Raw genomic sequence first — 22,906 nt, 5'->3', positions numbered from 1 at the left:
TATGGGAGAAGTGGTATGGAGCACCTATCCCCTCTCAGCGTGTACCACTCTCCTCGCACCTCCATGTGTTTACTGACCCGAAAGCTCCCCAAAATTTGTAGCTGGAGAAATTTTATGGAGGCTTCATTAGGTGAAGTAGGCAAGGATTGATTAAATCACTGGCCATTTGTGGTTAACTCAACCTCCAGCCCGTCCCTTCCGTGGAGGTCAAGAGATGGGACCAAAAGCTCTAACCCTCTTATCACATGGTTGGTTCTCCTGGCCCTACCCCATGCTTAGGGGCTGTCCAAAAGTCATCTCATTAACACAAACTCAGGTGTGGTTGAAAGGAATCATTATCATGGCTCTTATCACTTAAGAAATTCCAAGGGTTTTTGGAGCTCTGTGCCGAGAGAGGGACAAAGACCCCAATATCTATTTCTTATTCTAAGTCACAGTATCACAATCTGGTTCCTAGATACATCTAAAAAGACTACCTAGCATCTGTATAATTCAAAAATCCACACGCCCAAAAGCCCAAACCTAGAATCATCTGAAAAACCTTTGTAATAAGCACAAGAGGTGTAGGACTGAAGTAAACATGCACCGGTTCAAACTGGTGAAGAGGTATCTTAAAATGTGTCCGTAGGTGGAAGCGACAAAGAAGGTGCCACAAAACTAAGGCTGAGCTCTTGACTTTGTTCTGGATAACACCAGCTGAGCGCCTCTAGAGGAAGAGTGAGGCCTGGAGTCCGTCCTCCCTCCCTATCCAATACAGACCAGCCAGCTCTGTTCACAGCATGGTAAGAACCATTAGCTTACTAAAAATGAACGTGAACAGCATATATATGGAGTTTTCATAAACGGAAAATATGATTATTAGAGTAAATTTTTTATTAGAAACAATTCTGGTGGTGCATATAAACATGGGCTGGTTATTCTCTTGACTCTGTACCAGCAAACTCTACCCATCAACCTAAACGCTCCAGGGAGGATAACTACTGCCTTGGTGTGCGCTCAACCACTCAGAAAAGGGTGGGAAAACCTCCAACTGGATGCCGACCAAACACTATTTCATAGCAATGCAGAAAGAAAAGGGTGGAGAGAAAGCCATACATGGTCAAGCCAGCAGTCGGTAAAAATGGGTACTTTCCACTCAATGGAAGTTTTTGGATTTTCGTGCCAAGTCAACTAACAGGGCCACGTGCTTCTGCTAAAGTCAATGGGAAACCCGGCACCAACTGTGGGAAGAAGCAGGACTTTGGATCTGAAAGCTAAACCAAGGCCCGCTCCAAGAACTTCATTGGGAATTTGGGTAAATAACTGAGCTCAGTGTTCAGAAAGTCCACGGATACACCTAGAAGATAAACAGAGCCATTTTTAGTTCCCTTTACTCTTACAATGGGCTAAAACTAGGAGAATACGCCAATCCCAGCAAACCCAGCTTTCCCAATGGAAAGCCAAGAGGCTTGAGGCCCACAAACCCCCATCCTGAAGAGATGGCTTAGGCAGCCTCGGACACTTACCCGGAGCACAGCTGTCCACTAAGGCCCCCAGAGCCTTGCCATCCTGCCAGTTCTGGTTAAAGTTGGTGATGGGCAAGTAGGGGATCTTGTTCTGAATCCACCCCAGCAGCCTCTGCTTTGGTGTCTGCTTCTTGGCATCATCGTCCCCTTCATCCTCCCACACGGGCATGGAAATAGAGTAGTGGAGGATCAGTGTCCATACCAGGCCCAAGATGAGCTTCAGGTTCCCATCCACGATGGCTTTGCTATCTGGGGAGAGAGGCACAGGCTTGAGATGGCACATTCCTCTGGGCTGTCAAGGAAATTCTCATCTGTTAGAGAACCACACACAACCATTTCACAATGAAAGGATGTAGAGTTAGGGGCGCCTGGGTGGCTCAGTGGGTTAAGCCTCTACCTTCAGCTCAGGTCACGGTCTCAGGGTCCTGGGATCAAGCCCCAATCGGGCTCTCTGCTCAGCAGGGAGCCTGCTTCCCCCCCCCCCCCCCGCTCTCTCTCTGCCTGCCTCTCTGCCTACTTGTGATCTCTGTGTCAAATAAATAAATAAAATCTTAGAAAAAGGAAAGTTGTAATGTTAGAATTTGCTTCAGAATACTTGAGGATGGGACTAGATAAAGTGAGATTCCAAAATGTTTACCAGTGTCACTGGATCACGTGTACATGAAAATGCATTACACTTTCCTCTCTCTGCCAAACCCAGGCCCCTTTTAGGGATCTTCCAGGAATCTCAGTGCTGCTGGTTTCTACCTTCTACTCCCTTGGCTTCTCTGTGGCCCTCTATCCTCTGTCCTCTTTCCAACCTCTACCTACATCCATCAAAACTCAAACATTATCAACAAAATCTCCTCTCTCATTCTCTCCTCCTCTACCATCCCCCAACTTCCCCTATCTATCCCATCTCTCTCTTCCTCTGCCTCTCCTCACACTTCCCTTCCTATCTACTCCATCTCTCCCCTCTACCTCCTCCCACACACCTCCCCTCCTAAGCATTCACCCACCCCCCAACTTCCTTCACCCTTTCCCCACCAAACTCCCCTGCTGCAATCCCCCATTCTACCAGGGCCCCAAACTGAAAACGTTAGAGCCATCTTGGACTTCTCCTTTAAATCCCAGGTTGTTGTTTCTACAACACATCAAATTCCCTCTCTACCTACATCTCTTGGCAAATCCTTTTCTCCACCTTCCTAATAAATATGGGCCCCTCTCCACCCCGATTCCTCGACAGCCATGAAGCTGAACCCTGTTCGCATAACCTCAGAATATCTTTCTGCTCATGGGACGTGTGGGTGGCTCAGTCGTTGAGCATCCACCTTCAGCTCAGGCCATGATCCCAGAGTCCTGGGACTGAGTCCCACATGGTGCTCCTTGCTCAATGGGGAGCCTGCTTCTTCCTGTTCCTCCCCCTACTTGTGCTCTCTCCACCACCAGCCCCCTGACAAATAAATAAATTTTAAAAAAAGAAGAAGAAGAACTATCTTTCTGGTCAGGTACCTCTGTGCTTCCAAATTCACCAATGGTCCCAACTGCCCACAGTTGAACATATCCTTACACATACAGCACCCTCGGAACCCCCAAAGCCAGCCTGCTTTTTCACCCTTGTCACCCCCGCCCACCACAGTTCACACTGCAGACACACAGACCCCTCACTCCTAGACCACATCCTGCTTTGAACCCCTAGGATATCTCCATGTGTTCTATATTCCCTTTGATGAAAAGACCCTTCAACCACGCCCTCCTCTGGGACAACCCTGGGCTCCTCATTCAAGGGCCAGATCCAACAGTGGGTGGCGCTTTGCTCCCATCAGCATGTGGGTGACTGTGCCAGGGCCCTCTCAAGATGAAAACCAAGCCTGCGAGCCCCCATTCCAGACTACGAGCCCCTGCTGGGGAGTAACTGAGCCTCTGTCATCTTGGAGCTAGCTCCAAGATGGTGTCCCATCCACCCATCCACCACAAAGCACCTGCATGTCGGTCAAACACACGCCGGACTGCACTTCATGAAACCCAGCTACGACCACATGAGAAACACACACCTGCTCATAAGGAGTAAACGGCTCGCCACTTAAAACATGGAGGCTTTCTTTTTTTTTTTTTTAATTAACCTGTTTATTGTTAGTCCTCTTACAACAAACGAACCTTGTAACGGCACACCCAAACCCACAAAAACCAAAGGTAGCTTTATGGTTGCAGATCTAATCATAATAAAACTTGATCCTGTAAAACGGTGCAGAGTAAAGATTATCATGAACTGGCTGGTAAGACCGCCTAGAATTTTTTAAAATATTTTTATTTTCATTTTTTTGTCAGAGAGAGAGAGGAGCAGGCAGAGGGAGAAGCAGGCTCCCTGCTGAGCAAGGAGCCCGCTGCAGGACTTGATCTCAGGATGCTGGGATCATGGCCCGAGCCCAAGGCAGACATGCTGAGCCACCCAAGTGTCCCAAGACAATCTAAATTTGAGCAATCCTCACTCAAAGTTAAGGTGCCCAGAGATTTTCTATGTAATGAATTGTATAAATAATAACTTTGAAGCAGGACAGCGCATGTAATTCAAGGGGCCCAGCAACAAATGAAAATACAAGACTCCTTGTCCAAAAATATTACGAATTTCAGGATGGCAGCAGCAGAAGTTTAAAGCAAGTACAAAAGCCTTCTCAGAGCAAGGCCCCATTCTGGATGGCCGTGAAGCGCCCTCTGCCTCTGAGGTCCTGTGGTCAATAAGGTAGCAATGTGGGGCGCCTGGGTGGCTCAGTGGGTTAAAGCCTCTGCCTTCGGCTCAGGTCATGATCCCAGGGTCCTGGGATCGAGCCCCGCATCGGGCTCTCTGCTCAGCAGGAAGCCTGCTTCCTCCTCTCTCTCTCTCTGCCTACTTGTGTTCTCTTCTGTCAAATAAATAAAAATAAAATATTTAAAAAAATAATAATAAGGTAGCAATGAGATGCACAAAACGCTTGATCATGAACAGAACTTGGACATCCAAGGAATGCATCCCACCTTACTGTCCATATGTTTCTCCAGGTGACAGCCCTCGACCGTAACGGAATTTTTCTGATTAGATGTCCTGTTATAAGGTTGTCTTTGAAGTGCTGCTGATTACTGAGTTACTACCTACCAACTTTAAGAAATTCCAGGTCAAACAATTTTCCATGCCAGCTGCAACTACAGGGAGAAGAACAGTCCTCAGAAGGGTGGGGGGCAGGGGCAGGAAGGACACCAAGTGTGTGCACGCTTATCGTTAGGGTACCGGTGGTGGACCACGTAGGGTCTGTCCTTGCACCAGGCAGGATCGGAAGGGGCCTACAAGTCTCACCCAGCCACAAGCATCAGACAGCAAAGTTCAGCTTTCCTGAGTTATGTGTTAAATGCTTTTCAAATGCAAACTTGCAGATCTGATCCATAAATCAAAACACGAAACCAGTTTGCTCTATTTTTACCCAGCTTACATTACACGTGTTGGTCTAAAGGAATGAGACAGGAGTCTTTTTCGAAAAAGATCTGGGGGGAAATATGACCCAGTAAAAGTCTGAGCCAAATGTATGAAAAATACAATGCCCAGAACTTCTGTTTCCAATGAATTCAAGGTGGGTGTCCAAACGGGAAAGCCCCCATTAAGGTCTCATTGGGATAAATGATACTTTTGTTCTGCTAGTCTAAGAAGCTGGAGAAAGAACAGTCCTCGCTCCAAAAGTGATTTTGACAGGTGAAGGTTCAAATGCTTTACAGAACTCTTGGAACAATAAAAAGATGGCAGCTTGCCCAAAAGGTCTCCCCCTTTCCCACCCACATGAAACAGGAGACTCCCAGCGCCTTGAAAATGAAATGCTACAGAGCATCCCAGGGTCGACGTCGGACCATCACAGCCAACGACGGGTTTTTCAAATGCGTGCACTCTGTGATGTTTATGTCGGGTATAAACATGGAACAGAAATGTAAAAGGAAGAAAGGCCAGGTCAGCGGGAAGCCTCCCTGGAAGGATTCCACCCCATTGACAGACTCTTTCTGGAATAAAATAATAAGCCAACGCCCGCCACGCCTGCAGGACCTCCTAGAATCGACTTAGATTGCCGGTGGGTTGGAATCTGGCCACAGGTTTCTCCTCCCCAGATCCAACCAATCCCAATTCCCATGGAACTGGGCCTGGCTCTGGACAGCATGACCCTCAAACCACACACCCCCTCTGGAACTACTTAAAATTACCCAGCATTGCTTCCAAGGGAGAGCCGTGGCTTTTGTTCTTTTTCTTTTTTAATAGCTAGTAAGTTAATTTGAGCTACGGCAAGTTCCAGGACAGAATGTTTTCCCGTACCTTCTCTACACCGGTTACCCAGTCCTCCCTGAGCAGCAATTGGGAATGGGCAACATTTACCGGGGAGGAAACCAGCTATTTTTAGACACCTTTGGAAGCACTGTGTTAACATCTACTGTGTAGACAAGATCCTCCCAGGAAGGGCGATGGTGATCTTTCCCTCTCTCCTACCAAGAGGGCAGTGTCCACACAACTACCTGCGTGCCCGCCACAGTCCCCACGCTGACCTCCCCTCCTATTACTGAGGGCAGCGTGGTGGGGGGCCAGAAGATGCCTGAGCGAACACCATCCCACAGTTTTGCCCTCCTGAGTCAGAACAACAGGTCCTCCATTAGCCACAACAGAACAGCTCACTGCTAGGTGAGTAATAGCCCACACGGGGCTACAGGTTGAAGGAGACGAAGTTTCAGAAAAACTCTTTGCATATGCTTGGGGAAGAGCACGCAGGCCATGCTCCAACTATGACTGGGCCATCCGGAGAGGGATCTGCCACACACGCTGCTCCCCACCCTCTCATCTCTGTTATGCTCAGAGAGGCTGTGGGGCACAACAGCTGGAACCAGCCGCTCAACTAGACATGTCACTCTGAACAACCCATCCATCCTCGCTGGGCTACAGAACACCAAGAGTTGAGCACAAGGCCAGGTACAGGGCGGGTGCTGAACGGTACCTCCCTCCCATTCCTTACTCCTTCACCTCATCATACCTGAGTACCTGCTGCGTGCCCAACACACTTCCACAGAGCCGGAAGCCCAGAAGCTAAATCCCAGGTTTGCAGGCAAGCAGGAAACGAAAGGAGAGATAGTACTTTGTGAATTAAGAGAAGGGTGAGGTGTTCCATGTGTCACTTCTCTGGGTCAAGCAATTCATTACAAGGGTCGTGAGTCTCTGAGGTCCCTGATCTCCTGTTCTGGGAGGAGGCTGACCCACACACTGCGGTGAACCCAGGACACGTGAGGTAAGTGTCAGGGGTCCCTTCTTGGGCTGAGTGCTTTAGCGAGACCCAAACGGCCTGAGATCCCCAGACAGAAACCAAGAACCACCAAGGAACCCAACTATGGATCATTTATCAGACCTCCCTGAAAGAGAACACCTTACAGATAGCAGCCCACAAGAGCCCAGGGTCTGGCCCCTTCTTGACTTCCCAATGTCACACTGCCCCAGGGGTTAACCTTGGGTTAACCTTGATCTCCCGCCTCCGCGAGGGCTTACTCTGGGACTCCTTCCCCACCTCTGCTGACCTGGTTAATGCCTCTTCTACATCCAACTCTGCAACCCTGGAATAGGTCCCTGGTTCAACATGCCCTCCTCTTCCAGTGGAATGGCTGCATCGGCCTCCCCTGCTCAAAGCACCAGCTCTGCAAAGGCGGGAACAGGCTCTTCTGCTCCCCGAAGCATGGACACTTGGCTGTTGCGGGGACAGGCTGCCACACGCACAGCCCTCCCCCCTGGGTGCTCACTAAGACACAGCTGCTCTCACTGAGTGGATGCAGAAGTCCACATACAGTCTTTCAGACCGAATGCTAACCTGCTCCTGATGGTAACCACCTCTGCACCCCCAGCAGGCAACAGAGCATGTGGCACAGGAAGACAGCTGGGCGGGGGAGGGGAGAGGGTGTGTGAGCACCACTACATTGGCAATAGAGCCATGGCCAAGTGATCCGATCCCAGAGTGCCTCAGTGACTTTCCCTGGAAGCTGGGGACAATGCTGGAGCAGGAGTACAGAGGGGCTGGGAAGCCCACACATGAGGTCACACGTCTCCAGCCCTCAGAACCCCCCCTCAGCTGGCACTGAATGCTGGTATTATTACTATTATTCTTACACCCCTGACTTCAACATGCTTTTATCAACCTTGATCCAAAAAGAACAAAGGCCGAAGGAAAAAGTGAAAGCTTCGCCATTAAGGTGGTGACTTCCACATCTGCCCTGGGGTTTCCTGTCAGCCCTGACAGCTTGGGTGAGCCAACCACAGCGGCATCCTGTGCGGGACTGCCCCACGGTAACCCCACACGGCAGCGCTCACATCACCTGGGCCCAGGAGCCAGGTGGCGGAACTGGGGCTCACGGGCCTCCCGGGTTGGCTTTACAGTTTCTCCCCATCCTTCATTCCTCCCCAGCCTCAACCAACTGTGGCTGAATTGCTGGCCTCAGTTGTGCAAACAAGAGGACACCTTCAACTGAAAGAAGGCAGTTCACCACGGTCCTCAGTTTCTCAGCTGCCACCTGTCCTGAGGCCATGGTGAGGAGAGCCTTCTCAATCTGCTGTCCGGTACTGGGGTGCATTTCTGGGAACCCGACAGTCCTTCCATCCGTACAGTGGTGGCAGACTGCACATACCTCGGCAGGGCTATGTACCTGCCCAGACAGCTCTGGGCAGGATGAAGGGGCCAGGCCAGCATCTCTCCTGCTCAGGGTTTCATCTATGGCCTGAACCCATCCAAAGGCAAGACAGACTTACAACAAGGTGGCTCATACTGCCGATGGTTGAGGGGTTCTGCGGTGAAGGCCACCAAAACCCTACTGCCCCTTTTCCCAGGCATGCAGCTGCCAGCTGGATGTCCCTTCCCAGCCTCCCTTGCCGCTCAGGGGCAGGCTGCTCTGCCAATGGACGGTGAGCAGAGGGAAGTGCGCTAACACTTTACGGCCCTGGGCTGGGGTGCCTCCTCCAAGCACTCCCTCCTACGGCCAGCCAGAGCCTCTGACCTGACGGTCACTTAGATCTGACCTGCCCTCAGGGAAGCCAGCCAAGGTGATAGAAGGAAACTGGGTCCCAGATTAGGGTGTCCTGACAACTGGAAGACTGAAAAAAGTCACCGTATTTGGGGTTTGTCGTTGCTGTTTTTCAATCTCTTTGTTACAGCTGTTTAACTATAACAAGAGGATGTTCTGGGCCCTGAGGCCCTGAAGTCACAGACCACAATGACATAAGTGTGGATTGGGGTACTTGGGTCAGCTGCATTTCTGATCCTTCTTCTAACTCAGGAACTCTCAAAGATGACAAAGGAGCTGTCTAACAGCTTTCACACGTCACTATGTCAGGGTTCAGTTAATAAAGAGTCCATGTGGAAGACCTTTTTAAGTTAGTTCATTTTTCAAGAGATGATACCATAGACCAGGGGTGGCAAATGGTATCGGCATGTGAAGTGAAGACCCTCTCAGTGTGCTCAGAATCAGAAAGATTCTGAGGCCCATATGGGGTCAGCAGGAGAGAAAATCGATTACCGATCTCTGTCCTGAACAGGCACAGGGAATGGAGGCTCAGGGAGGCAGAATTGTGCAGATTAGCCATGCCTGCCCTGGGCACGGCATTGGGAGTAGTGGCTGGGTCTCTACAACAGAACTGAGTAAACACTGCCAGATCCCTGATTTGAGATTTCTACTATAGGCCCATAACACATTCCTTATGCATAACCTCAGACTTCAAATTTCCTACTTTGCCAACTATTCCTTCTGTTTTCTCTCACTAGCTGGACAACTTTTGCCTGGAATAATTGGAACAAATTATTTCATAAATACCTTACTTTTATTTTGGTGAAGAGTTTTTGGTGGACACTCAGATCACAGATACTATGACAGTGTCTTGCTTCCTAATTTATCCCAAACCCCAGATTTTCTGGTTAAGAGGCATCCTTTATTTAAAGTGTGCAATTGCATCCCTGAGTGGGTTTCCAAATGCCACTTCTGAAAAGTGCTTACCGCTTCTGGGAATTACTTTCTATCCAGGGACAAAGTCACAGGACTAAAATGAGATAGGTATATGAATGGGCCTAGAACTTAGTAAGTCCCTTCCAACTAGTATGACTGGGACAGCCTTAAAAAGTTAGGACAAGGATTCTAGCCTTGTTATAAGGATTAAAGAAAGAAGGAAAAAAGACAAGACACTCCAAAATGGTCAAAGCAATGTATGCCACACTAGGTTTTTGATCTTGAAGCCACAGGCCTCCTAAGTGAGTGGTAGGATGAGGGCCCCAGGGACCCCTGAGCCTGGGCAGGGAGTAGAAGAGCCTGGAGTCCAGCCTCTGGGAGGCACCAGGAAACCCCAGTGTGAGCTCCAAAGTTCTCAGCATGGCGGTGTCTGTCTCTCGCTCCTCGCTTCCAGCCACCACAACTCTGAGAATATGGCCAGCTGAAGTAATAAACGCGGGCTGTGAATGGAGGTATCGGCTCTGACTCCAGCTCAGGCTCACCTGAAACAGTCCTCCAGCTCAGTCTGTCGTGTGGCAAGACCCCCTCACTGGAAACAGAGCTCACGGCCCACCCTGTGCACACACACGAGCGCAGCCCACAGGGGAACCCTTGGAGAAAGAGCGTGACCGCAGGAGGAACCACGCCAGGAAAAGATGGCTAAGCCCCTCCCCTCTTAACATCAAGAACAACCATATGGTGACAGCAGCTCCCTCACTTCCAGACCTGGCCCCTGGGCCCAGCCCTGTGCCACATGCATCATCTTCCATGACCCTCCTTGTGACTCCACCAGGGCTTCTTTATGGTTCATCTCATCTTACACATGAGACGACAGAGGGCCACAGAGGCACTGGCCAAAAGTAACACAGAAGAAGAACCTACATTTAAACCCAGTTCTCTCTGTCGCACGAGCCCAAACCTCCCTACTTCCCTGAATGCACACTGACAGCTCCATTCGGTGAGTGGAACAGGACACACATTTCACTGATGAGGAGGAGACACACCCTTGGGACCCAATGCCGGTGAGCTGTGGGCTTAGGAGGGGAACCCAGGCAGGGCCTCTGACCCCGTAACTGCCCCAGTCATTCCCACAGTCCCAAACTGTCAAGATTCTGGCAGAAAAATGTGGACAGACAGCACAGAAGGTGACAGCACCAGGCCTGGGTAGTGCAAACAGGAGTCCGACATGGGTTATTCCAGGCCCTGTGTCTCAGGCATGACTCAGCCTCTACTACACCCTAGGAACTGGGGATTCCAACGTCCCAGCATCTGGGAGGTCCGCCACACAGGCCCTCCTGCTCAGCATGGGAAGCTGGGGAGGATGGCAGAAGACACAACTCAGCCCTCATTTCCTCAAACCTGCTCAACTGCCATTTCTTTGGAAAATAGAAATGAGGGTCACTTAGCTACACGAAAGCTCAATCTGTTCTATTCATCTGGTCTCGTACCCAACAAATACATCCTGCCTACCAAATGCCAGGCCCTGTGCTGGCTACAAATTGTATTTTTATCTAAGGACAATAAGTTAAATTGGCTTTAAAACGCTCCACAAAGAGATGACAACATTATTATAATGAAAACCATCCGCCATCTCCCTATTCGCCCCCAACTCCTGCAACCCTGCCCCAGGGCAAGACATCAAAGTTTTTTTTTTTTTAAGATTTTATTTATTTATTTAACAGAGAGAGAGAAAGATAGAGAGAGAGATCACAAGTAGGCAGAACAGCAGGCAGAGAGACAGGGGGAAGCAGGCTCCCTGCTAAGCAGAGAGCCCAATGCGGGGCTCGATCCCAGGACCCTGAGACGATGACCTTGAGCTGAAGGCAGAGGCTTAACCCACTGAGCAGCCCAGGCACAGACACTAAAAATCTTTTAAGGAGAAAAAAGAAAAATTTTTTCTCTTTTTGCCTTTTGTCTCTCATGCTAAGCTGTATTTCTTGAAGTCTTTTTTTTTTTTCCTTTTATAATTAAGAGTAAAAGGTAAAAAATAATAATGTTGATGACTAGGACAGGTATTCATCCCTCCACTGCTAACATATAAAAGTTGAGCCTTTTTACAAAAAAGATCAAGGTAAGGGCACCTGGGTGGCTCAGCTGTTAAGCGTCTGCCTTCAGCTTGAGTCATGATCCCAGGGTGCTGGGATCCAGCTCTGGATTGGGCTCCCTGCTCAGCAGGAAGCCTGCTTCTCCCTCTCCCACTCCCCCTGCTATGCTCCTTCTCTCGCTGTGTCTCTCTCTGTCAAATAAATAAATAAAATCTTAAAAAAAAAAAAAAAAAAAAAGAATTAGATCAAGGTGGTTTCCTTGGTTTGAAAGGGGAGAAATCAGTTTGCATCCCCCCCTCACCCCACCCCCATAGCTCACCTCATGTTACAACTCATATAAGCCTGTTATAGAAATGGCAGCCTGCCCAAAGATTGTGAAGTCATAAATAGAACAAAACTCCCAATTTAAAGTCTTGAATAGGAACCAAGCTGAGGGAAATTCCAAATAATTTATAACTGCTGGCTCCCATCATTACCAACAGAAAAAGGATGAGGTTGGGAGAAAAGAAATTCTCAAAGGACAGATACAGGGAGGGGCTTTACCTGTATGGGCACTTTTTCAGACAGTTGCCCCACTGGCGAGTTTGTACCCCCAAATTTGAATCTTCAGCCCAGAATTACATGAGGAGGCCTCTGGACACACATCCACTGTGCCACAACAGAGTCCCCTGGGCCCAGACCCAGGGTCCTCCCTGTGGGTGACGTTCTACACCACCAATATCCCCTGATAAAGAGTGTGGGGCAGGACAGAACCCACTCAGACAAAGGGGAGCTCCCTTGCTAAAATCTTTGGTAGCCAGGTAACCCAGGGGCCAGGGACACAGACGTGGTCAGTCACAGGGCAGTCAGGGTTCAGAGAAGCCTGGTTTCCCTCCCGAGCCTGGCTAGCGAGTGACCGTGGGACAGCGGGGGGTCACCTGGAGGCTCAGAGTCAGAACCGAACTTGCCATGTAAAGTGCTTGGTAGACAATACAGTTCATCAGGTAGTGCTCTGCATTCTGAGGGGTCTACCCTATCAGCAGAGACCAGACAGCCACTATTATTATTACTGTAACATTACAAGCACACACAAGTTCAAGGACTCACAGTGCCCCATTAATATCGTGAAAGATTCAATGCCATTCAATTCTGGTTCAGGACTCCCCAGAGCCAAAGACCCCAGAACTGTGCCTTCCACACAGACGAACATTCCATCTGCTAACGACCACAAGAGCCAGCCCCCATCAGGGACCCGGGATTAAGGCTGATAGAATCAAGATGTTCTCTGCTCAGTGAGCTGCCTGAATGAACTCGCACTTTGCTAGAATCTGCAGGCCACCCCAAGTCCTCCAGCAGATTCCTGAGCAGTCTGCAGGGGCCAGCCCGGGCCACGGTTGACAGGAAAGTAAATGCAAGGTCAATAAATTCAATGTGAAGCACAAAGTATTCAAGAAAGTTCCCTAACGGGATTCCTTTCTCTAATGGGGGGAGGGGGGGGCTTTGGATACTAAAGTGATCTTTAAACAGGAAAGCAGCTCATTACCATCACACAATGAGGGAGTAAAACCGAAGGGGGGGGAAAAAAAACGGAAATGCCTACCGGGGAATAAATGGTTAAATAAATACAGAACATTCAAGCAAGAGAATAACAGGCCGCTGTGAAAAGAATGAGAAAGATACGTTTGTTCCAATAGGGACAGGCCTTTGTGTACATTAAGGAACAGGACCATTTGTAGCAAAGCATAGAATGTGCAATTCTGCTTTGGAAAAGGCGTGACTCTGCATCTGAACAGAAAAATCTGGAAGCTTGCACACCCAACTGTGTTCACTGGCTCTCCCTGGGAAGAAGACTTGGGGTGACTGCAAAAGACGAGCTTTCTCTTTTATTGTTGTGACATACTCCCATATTGTCTGAATTTCTTTTCTCAGTTTAAGTTACATGTGCTACTTTTACAATAAATTGTGACATACACCTCCCCAAAGAAAGAAACAGTATATGTGAAGGAACTCCTCACTGAACAAAATTGCCTGTCGGCATCTAGAGGCACTGATGTGGGAAAAAGTGACAGGGTTTATCAAACAATGAAAGCTAAGTGTGCCGTAGGTTTGCATATGAGTAACGGGGTAGCCAGAGAACGGCATGATTGCGTTCAGATGGGCACAGAATACCTCTAGAAAAGATGAGACACTGTTCACCAACTGCATCTGCTTCTGGATAGAGGAACAGGGAAGGGGGTGAGGGGGAGTGTGAGGGAGCCAGTCTTATCTTTGTACACTACATACGATTCTCACAATGTTTATTGTCCGCTGTCAACAAGGGACCAAAAAAATCCGTGGAGGCCTTCCAGGATGGGGCAGATGTCCTTCTGGTGACCACTTCTTGCTCAGTTGTCATAGAGGGGCCATCCAGATGCCTTCCCGGTCCTTAGCACCCCCTCACACACACACACTCTCTCTCTCTCTCCTGGACAAGCCCCCCTGCCTCAGGAGATGGCCTCTGCCATTTCCATACAGCTCACCGGGATGAGTGGAAGTTGTTCAAGGTGACCTTGTGAGAAGATGGAGTCTGGTTGGTTGCCTTTGGGCAGGCTTAACAAGCCAACCCCATTAAAAAAAAAAAAAAAAAAATCAACTCTCCACCGTCCTGATCCCTTCCTACCTGACAGTGTCCTTCCCATGACACGGAGGCTCAGCACTCAGTTTTGTGAGGACCGAGGGCCCAGGCCCAGTGCAACGACCCCACTGGATTCTCACTACTGCTTCCGGAAGGACCCGATCGTCCCATTTTCCATATTAAAAAACTAGTAAGCAGGGGTGCCTGGGTAGCTCAGTGGGTTAAAGCCTCTGCCTTCAGCTTGGGTCATGATCCCAGGGTCCTGGGATCGAGCCTCACATGGGGCTCTCTGCTCGGCAGGGAGCCTGCTTCCTCCTCGCTCTCTCTCTGCCTACTTGTGATCTGTGTCAAATAAATTTTAAAAAATCTTAAAAAAAAAAAAAAAAAAAAAGCAACGACAAAAAATTAGCAAGCAGATAAACCGAGCCCAAAATCATACAGCTCCTAAGTGGAGGAGTGGGATTCAAATCTAGGCCATCTGGCTCCAGAACCTGCGGCAGACCACTCCACCTGGAGACCAGGATGGGGCTGCAAGGAAGAGGCTCATACCCGGACAGAATACTATTTGCAAAGGCTTTCCAAACCAGCAGAAGCCGAGGAGGAAGTCAGGGCTGAGGCTTACATCATCCTCCTAGAAGAGATTTATCGCTGTGTCCCTGAACTCTGTCCCACGATAAACCGCCACAGCAGTAAAATAAACAGCCCAGGCACAGAGCAGATCAGCTTCTCTGCTGAAAAGGGAACAAGTTCCAACATCCCTGAGGCACAAGCGAGTGACACACACCGCCTATCCACAGCCACGCCCTAGCCACAGCTGCCAGTGACTGGAGACACGAGGCCCAGGGCCAAGCGTCTTCACGACCACTTCTTTATCTCTATGTCCTGCGCCTGAGCTGGAATCTGCTTCCTGGCTCAGCAAAGTACCAGCTCTGGTAAACCTGGCCTTGAGGAAGATTTGTCCCCCGGCTGCACTCACAAACCTGGTCCTAACTTAGACCGCTTACCAGTGGTTGTTTTCCTTAAATCAATGCAGATTTAAAAAAAAAAAAAAAAAAATCAGTTTGCATTCTCTTTTTCCCTTGGCCTACTTTATTTATTTATGTATACACACACACACACACACACATAAAATTTTATACACACACACATACACACATGAATGGTGCCCCAGTCACTTTATTTTTTTTTTAAAGATTATTTATTTATCTACTTGACAGAGAGAGAGATCGCAAGCAAGCAGAGAGGCAGGCAGAGAGAGAGGGGAGGAAGCAGGCCCCCTGCGGAGCAGAGAGAGAGGTGCCCCCCAGTCACTTTATTTTTAAACTACATGTGAAAATACCTAACAGTTACAATTTTTAAATGAAGGTTGTGTAACACCTGCAATCATCTTGTGTACCATAGCTTCGAAAAGACATTAGCTTCGAAAAGACAAACTGCTCCTGTGGACAAATAAAGTGGGGTTATATAGAATTGAACAGTTTTGGAGCGCCTGGGTGGCTCAGTGGGTTAAGCCTCTGCCTTCGGCTCTGGTCATGATCTCAGGGTCCTGGGATCGAACCCCGCATCCAGCTCTCTGCTCAGCGGGGATCCTGCTTCCCCCTCTCTCTCCCCCTCCCCAGCCTGCCTCTCTCCCTACTTGTGATCTCTCTGTCAAATAAACAAATAAAATATTTTTTTTAATTAAAAAATAAAACTTAAAAAAAAAAGAATTGAACAATTTTAAACCTCCTGCAGGACTTCTCAGAGCCTTTAATATGCAAATGCACACTAACAATCTCTGAGAGCACTAGGGTGCCACACAGCATTTTCCAACTTTCCTGGATTAGGGAACTTTTTAAATATCCTCTCAAAGGACTCTAAAAGTGTCCAGAAGATACTTCGGGGAAATTCTACCTTAAACTGCCTTTTAAATCTTCTACAAACCCTTTTCCTGAACACTCCCACAAGTCTGGAGATTATGTTTTATAAAACTGGTAGATGTGGGGGTGAGGGAGACAGGCAATGGGCACAAAAGGAGGATGACAGGAAATAAGTCATCGAAGCTTTCTCTGATCTACAACTATTTTGGTGGCAGTGATTATGAATCTAGAACCTTGTTACTTGGAACCAATGAGTTTTGGAGATAAAGGGTAATAAAAGCAGGTTCCCAAAACATGGCTTCTAGTGAAGGGGGCTAAAGGGAGGCACATCCCTTAGCCAGGATGTTTAGGAAATGCTGGTGATAACCAACTCACTTAAAAACCACACTAAGAAACAGGTTACTGTTCCAGTGCAAACTGAAATTCTTAAACACGGGTCATGATTTAGAGGGATCCTGGCCAAAAGCAGCCTCCTCCCTTCTGGTTTTGCTCAAGAGCTTCTAATGCCAAAATCTTCATCCGCAGACAATGTATTGCCAAGTGGGAAGAGTCAGAGACGAAACCTGGTAATTTGGACCACCACTTCATGCCGCAGAAAGAGGGGCGTTGTCCTGATGGGAGCAATTGCAATATCAAATTACATGAACAGAGGAAGTTTTCCAGAAGCCCCACCCCATGGCCACTCGGCTCTAAACTTACTATAATGGGGTGGGGGTAGGGGGCTTAAGTTAGTAAAAATTATTTATATAATTAACTGAAACACATCCAAGTAGCATTCCTACTGCTATGTAAGGATGAAATCCTCATAGGCATACCAACAGAGCAATGAGCCACACAGCACAAGTGCTAATTAACTCCACTCTCTAAACTTCTGTGTAGCACTGGATCCAAATCTGAGACTCCGTCAACTGTAATGCAAGCATCCTACAGACAGGCAGTGGACTCTGTCTCTAGCATCATTGTGGTTCTACTACCTAGCAAGATGCTGATCACGTAGTAAAAAGGAGAAAAGCAAAAGGGGGCAGGGCACTTACTACCTGACCAACAACTACCCACTCATCAATCCACCTACCAACTAACAATCAACCAGACAACCAATAGTTACAGACCTACCAAACAGACCTACCAAAACCACCACCCACTTAGTCAACCAACTATCAAACCCAAGTAGACTCATCCTTCACCACCCTCTCCCACCAAATCCCTTCCTTCATCCAGTCCTGCCGGCCATCTCTAAATTGATCCCCCGCCCAGCCACACTCAGCTAACGACAGGCCCCCTTCACTGGCCACTGCTGTCTCAGTCCACAGATCATGAAGTCTTAACTCTTCCCAGATCTTTCCATGGGCCCCACCCAGCAGGGCCACCCCATAGCTCTGAGGCACAGCTCCTTTTCAGAGACATGCAAAACAATCTTATAAGTTGGGGGGCCAAGAGAAGAATTGGTTCCAAAACAAAACACAAAAAAATTAAAAGAAACTGAAGTTAAAAAATGTTTTATTAAGTGCCCGCCTTTAGCATTGTGTCTTCCTCACTAACTGCAATCTACAGCTGACATCTACAGAGATTTCACGGCATGTGAAAATGGCTTACAGGTTTTCTCACATCCCGAGAATTCCAAAATATACATTATAATTGCTGTGAGATCAGTCAACCGTAAAATAAAGGAGAGAGTCATGGCCAAATAATGTAACAGAACACAAATATAAATAAAAGCAAAGGTATTCTTTGAAAAATCTTTCCAATTATTCCATGTAAACACATGTAAAAAAACACACACACACACCCTTTTTTTTTAGTGTGAGATGGGTGTGTTATATTGTATTTGATAGGATAGGCTGAGGCCCTAAGGTCGGAAAAGACCCCGGGCATGCCTTACAAAGTCTGAACTCCCTATCAGTGTCCCAAGGCTCCCACAGTTGGCCTCTGCCTGTGTCCCCAGACGGCTGGCCCTCCGCACGCCCTGGCCTGTGCTCCCACTGCTGGCGGAACCCTGGGCTGCTCCCCCTATTCGGAACACCCTCCTCTCCCACCCCTCACTCAGGGGCTTTCTTAGTCACCCTTCAAGATCCAGCCTTCTCGGATACATTCCTTTTCTCCTTGGTGTCAGGCTTTCTAATATCTAAAGACCATCTCACAAAGTGGACAGAAGCGGAACTTCCCACATGATCTTACCAGGAAGCCAAATGTCTGGGACAGCTGGCAAGACAAGCTACCATCCTTAATGATGACATCACAGCTTCCTACTAGGGACTGTCTAAGTCAGGGACTCTTGCAGGGAAGGCGGGTCGGGGGCAGAGACTATGAGCTGGAATAGGAAAAAAGTGAAATTGTTGTCTTTGGTAACCTCCAACTAAAATGCAGCATATTGTTCCATAATGAATGTGCACCATGAAACGCAAGTGTATGAGCAGCACCTGTGGTTTTGTCAGCAGCAAAATCAGATCTTTGCCCATCACGTTACATGTTGGCAGTATCTCAAAATATCCTGCATGCTCATCCCTACATCAAAATCATGGCAGTTATGGGACTAGTCGCTAGATCTTATTAAACATCTAAACACATAACCAAACATTTATCTCTGATAAACGCATTTCAATATCACAGTTTCCTCTGGAACCCCGTGTATATGATTTTATGCATAAAGAGTGCAGTCTTCCAGGAGCCGATGGGATTCAAGACACACAACTTAACCAGGCTGCCTGGTTGGCTCAGTCAGTAAAACATGCAACTCTTGATCTCAAGGTTATGAATCTGAGCCCCCATGTTGAGTGTAGGGCGCCTGGGTGGCTCAGTGGGTTGAGCCTCTGCCTTCGGCTCAGGTCATGAACTCAGGGTCCTGGGATCAAGCCCCAAATCGGGCGCTCTGCACAGCAGGGAGCCTGCTCCCCGCCCCCGGCTCTCTCTCTGCCTGCCTCTCTGCCTACTTGTGATCTCTGTCAATAAATTAAAATCTTTAAAAAATTAAATAAATAAATAAAATCATTTAGGGCGCCTGAGTGGCTCAGTTGGTTAAGCAGCTGTCTTCCGCTCAGGTCATGATCCTGGACTCCCAGGATCGAGTCCCACATCGGACTCCCAGCTCTGAGTTCTGCTTCTCCCTCTGACCTTCTCTCCTCTCATGCTCTCTCTCACTTTCTCTCTCTCAAATAAAGAAAATCTTAAAATAATAATAATAATTTTAAAAATCATTAAAAAAAAATTCCTGGCTCCAATTAGTGAATTTTTAGAACCAAAAAATGAAAGGACTTCAGTAATGGGTGTTTGGTAAATGGGGCATGGGTCAGTGAAACTGCACCTGCCAGGGCATGGCACTGGTCATCTCTCATGAGGACCTCAGGAGGTCACTGTGACTAGGTCTCCCAACCAATAGGGCCTACCCACCATCACTGAGCTATCTTCTCAGGCCATGAATACAATCACTTATGCTACTCCCAGAATGAACACCTTCTGTTACTCCCCATGGTCTGTGGCAGGGGTCAGCATACATGTTCTGTAAAGAGCCACGGAGCAAGTATTTGGGGTTTGCAGGTCATATGGCCTATGGTGCAACTATTCAAATTTACTGTGGGGAGAAAGCAGCCACAGGCTATACATAAGTGAGTGGGTGTAGCCTGTGTCTCAGTGAAACTCATTTACAAAAACAGGCAGGGGGCCAGATTTGGCACCACTGCCTATATAATTCTGGGATGATGGAAATGTTTTATATATGCTATCCAATTTGGTAGCCATGAGCCATACTGCTGAGCACTTGAAATGTGGTGTGACTAAAATGCCAAATTGTACCTTTTAATTTTTTTTTTTAACTTAATTTAAATTTAGCCAGCCAACAGGTCTATGCAGTCAAACCCAAGCCTTTTATCATCCCTTCTGAGGTTTTTCATAACCTGGCCAACATCACAACTGATGGTCCAGCCTCCATAAGTCCTAAGCACTGAGGCCAATCAGAGGGTGATGTACCAAGTGCTCTCACCTTCCTGCACTCCCTTCCCACTCCCAAGCAGTTCTGCAGGCCAGAACGTCCTGTCTCCTGAATCTGCCCCCTTTAAACGCCACTATTCACCAACCCCACTCTTGCCACAGGCCTTCCCTGACATCCCAGATGAAAACTGTTGCTCTTCATGCCCTGTAAGAACCTTCTCCTACCAAACATGCCACAGTGACCTGTGCACTCACTCTCTGGCTTTCTCCCCTTCACTCTAAGATACTGGAAGATGAAACCACGTCCCTAGCACAGTGCCTTTATTACTTTTTCCTTTTTAAGATTTATTTATTTTAGAGGCGCCTGGGTGGCTCAGTCATTAAACGTCTGCCTTTGACTCAGGTCATGATCCCAGAGTTCTGGGATCAAGCCCTGTGTCGGGCTCTCTGCTCAACAGGAAGCCTGTTCTCCCTCTCCCACTCCCGCTACTTGTGTTCCCTCTCCTGTGTCTCTCTCTATAAATAAATAAATAAAATCTTTTTAAAAAATATTTATTTTACAACGAGAGAGAAAGAGAGTTACAAGCAGGAAGGGTAGATGAAAAGGGAAAGAGAATCTCAAGCAGACTCCACACTGAGCATGGAGCCTGACATGGACTCAATCTCATGACCCTGAGATCATGATCTGAGCCGAAAACAAGAGTCAGATGCTCAACCCACTGAGCCACCCAGATGCCCCAGCACAGCATGTTTAAGGTTAATAAGCATTCGCTAAATTTATGAAATGAATGCACTTTCACTATAGTTAAGTACCGAATACAAACTTTTAAAAAACAAAATTCTTTTTGAAATTAATATATTCACCTAAAACCTGCTTATCACATCTTTTTAAGGGCTAGAATCTAGGTTAAAGTAAAAAAGCCCAGATGGATTTCCAGTCGGCAGTACAGAGGGATAAGACCACTTGGTCAACATCCCATTCCACTACCACAAGCAAGATCTCACCCTCCTGAAACCTCAGTTTTCCTCATCTGTAAAATGGGTTAACAGTAGGGCCCCTGGGGGGCTCAGTCGGTTAAGTGTCTGACTCTTGTTTTCACTCAGGTCATGATCCCAGGGTCCTGCTGCTCTGATCCTCAGAAATGTCACAGCCACTACACACAAGACAGTCTGGAAGTTGTGATTTTTGCAGCTCCTGGGGCTTCTCTGAATAGATAAGAAAATCCAGCCAGACCACTTGTTACTCTGGTTTTTCTGACCCAAGGCCCTATTTCCCCTCTTACTCAGCTGCTTTACTCACCAGGCTGGGTGCCAAATGATTGGGCCTTTGTTAACAACCAGACCCACCCTCAGACAGGATGAGGGGGGAGCAGCATCTTGTGACAAAAGTGGCTTTGAACTCCAGCAGCCTTGTCAGAAGAAGTTCTTAATCTGAAGGGATCTCAGCCGCCTCTCATGTTGGTACTGATATATATGGAATGTTCTTTCCTGATCCTCATCTATCTTCCCGAGTTATAAAATATGCCATTATAATCAATTCAAATTATATGTAAGATGGATGTAAAATAAATTGAGTCTCTCCCCACTGACAGGCCAGGGTTGCCCTGCTGTTAATGGTGGTCACGAACTTGGTCCCACCTCAGGCTTGGCATATCCAACCTTCTTCTCAAGCCTCACCACCTCTGTTGCTCAGAGAAATCACTTGAGCTTCAGGGTGCCTGGGTGGCACCTGCCTTTGGCTCAGGTCATGATCCCAGGGTCCTGGGATCAAAACGCACATAGTCAGACTCTCTGCTCAGTGGGGAGTCTGCTTCTCTCTCCCTCTGTCTACCACCTCCCCCTGTTTATGCTCTCTGTCAAATAAATAAATAAAATCTTTTAAAAAAAGAAAAGAAAGAAAGATATCACTTGAGTTCAACCCTGGCTACACAATGGAATCATCTGAAAAGCTTTAAAAAAAAAAAAAAAAAGGCAGTAGCTCCCCCCACAAGAAAACAAAATGAGAATTTCTTTAAAATTATCAGTAATTTTTAAAGCTTCTGAGTAGGTGCTAAGGGTTCAGAATCGCTGTTGACAACCAGACCCCATGGGAATCCAACTGCCCCAAAACCCCCGCCAAAGAGGTCAACCTTTTCCTCGACTGGGAAAGGGCCTAAGGCAGACAGACCCCAAGAGAGGTGAACGGGGAAGCAGAAAGGAAAGTGAGTGCACCCAGGAAGTCAGGAACTCAGTGCCCAAAGCTACTGCTTCAAGCCTCCTTTCTCACAGACACCATGAGCTACTTGTCTCAAAACAATGAAGCCACGGGGTGCCCGGGTGGCTCAGTGGGTTAAAGCCTCTGCCTTCAGCTCAGGTCATGATCCCAGGGTCCTGGGCTCGAGCCCCACACTGGGCTCTCTGTTCAGCAGGGAGCCTGCTTCCCTTCCTCTCTCTCTGCCTGCCTCTCTGCCTACTTGTGATCTCTGTCTGTCAAATAAATAAATAAAATCTTTATTAAAAAACAACAACAACAACAACAACAACGAAGCCGCATTCCAACAAAGACAAGGAGGACTCTGCCAGTCCCTTGGAATAAATGGGCTGCAGTGGTGTCTTCAGAACTGTGTTTTGACTTTTCTTCTTTTAAAGGATATCCACTAGTACTGGACGCTAACACAGTGGACCAGAAGGGGGTTCCAGGAGCTGCTCATTGGAGAGACTTTGCCCTTGGTTCCTGGGACGAATCCAGGCACATCCATCTTACAGAGGGATCAGAGAAATGGAGGATCCCAAATGACAAACGGCCAGGTGTACTCCACAGTGGTTCAGGCTCTACCCTTTTGATGACTTCCTCTAATGCCCCCAGTTAAGATCAGCCACCTCGTAAGTAACAGCGCAGAACCTGACAGCCGGGATGCAACACTTCACGTAGGACAGGCACATGCGCTGCTCACTGCTGTCTAAGCAGAGGCTTCGAGACGCTCCGTGACCTGCGGGGGGGGGGGGGGGGGGGGG

General features: G+C 48.0%; 1 protein-coding gene across 4 annotated transcripts in view; it reads right to left on the bottom strand.

The window, feature by feature from the left end:
* The window catches only part of LOC111144333 (filamin B), a 144,175-nt gene that overhangs the window by 84,771 nt on the left and 36,498 nt on the right, over positions 1-22,906 (bottom strand). For all 4 annotated transcript variants that reach the window (XM_022498584.1, XM_022498585.1, XM_022498586.1 and 1 more), the window contains exon 2: positions 1,506-1,754. In XM_022498584.1, the coding sequence (XP_022354292.1) occupies positions 1,506-1,754 (249 nt within the window). The remainder of the gene's footprint in view (positions 1-1,505; positions 1,755-22,906) is intronic.

The sequence above is a fragment of the Enhydra lutris genome, unplaced genomic scaffold (genome assembly GCF_002288905.1).
Source record: "Enhydra lutris kenyoni isolate GAN:26980312 unplaced genomic scaffold, ASM228890v2 scaffoldscaffold10, whole genome shotgun sequence".
NCBI lineage: Eukaryota > Metazoa > Chordata > Mammalia > Carnivora > Mustelidae > Enhydra > Enhydra lutris.
The sequence above is the reverse complement of the archived record's forward strand: the minus strand, read 5'-3'. Positions and strand labels throughout refer to the sequence as shown.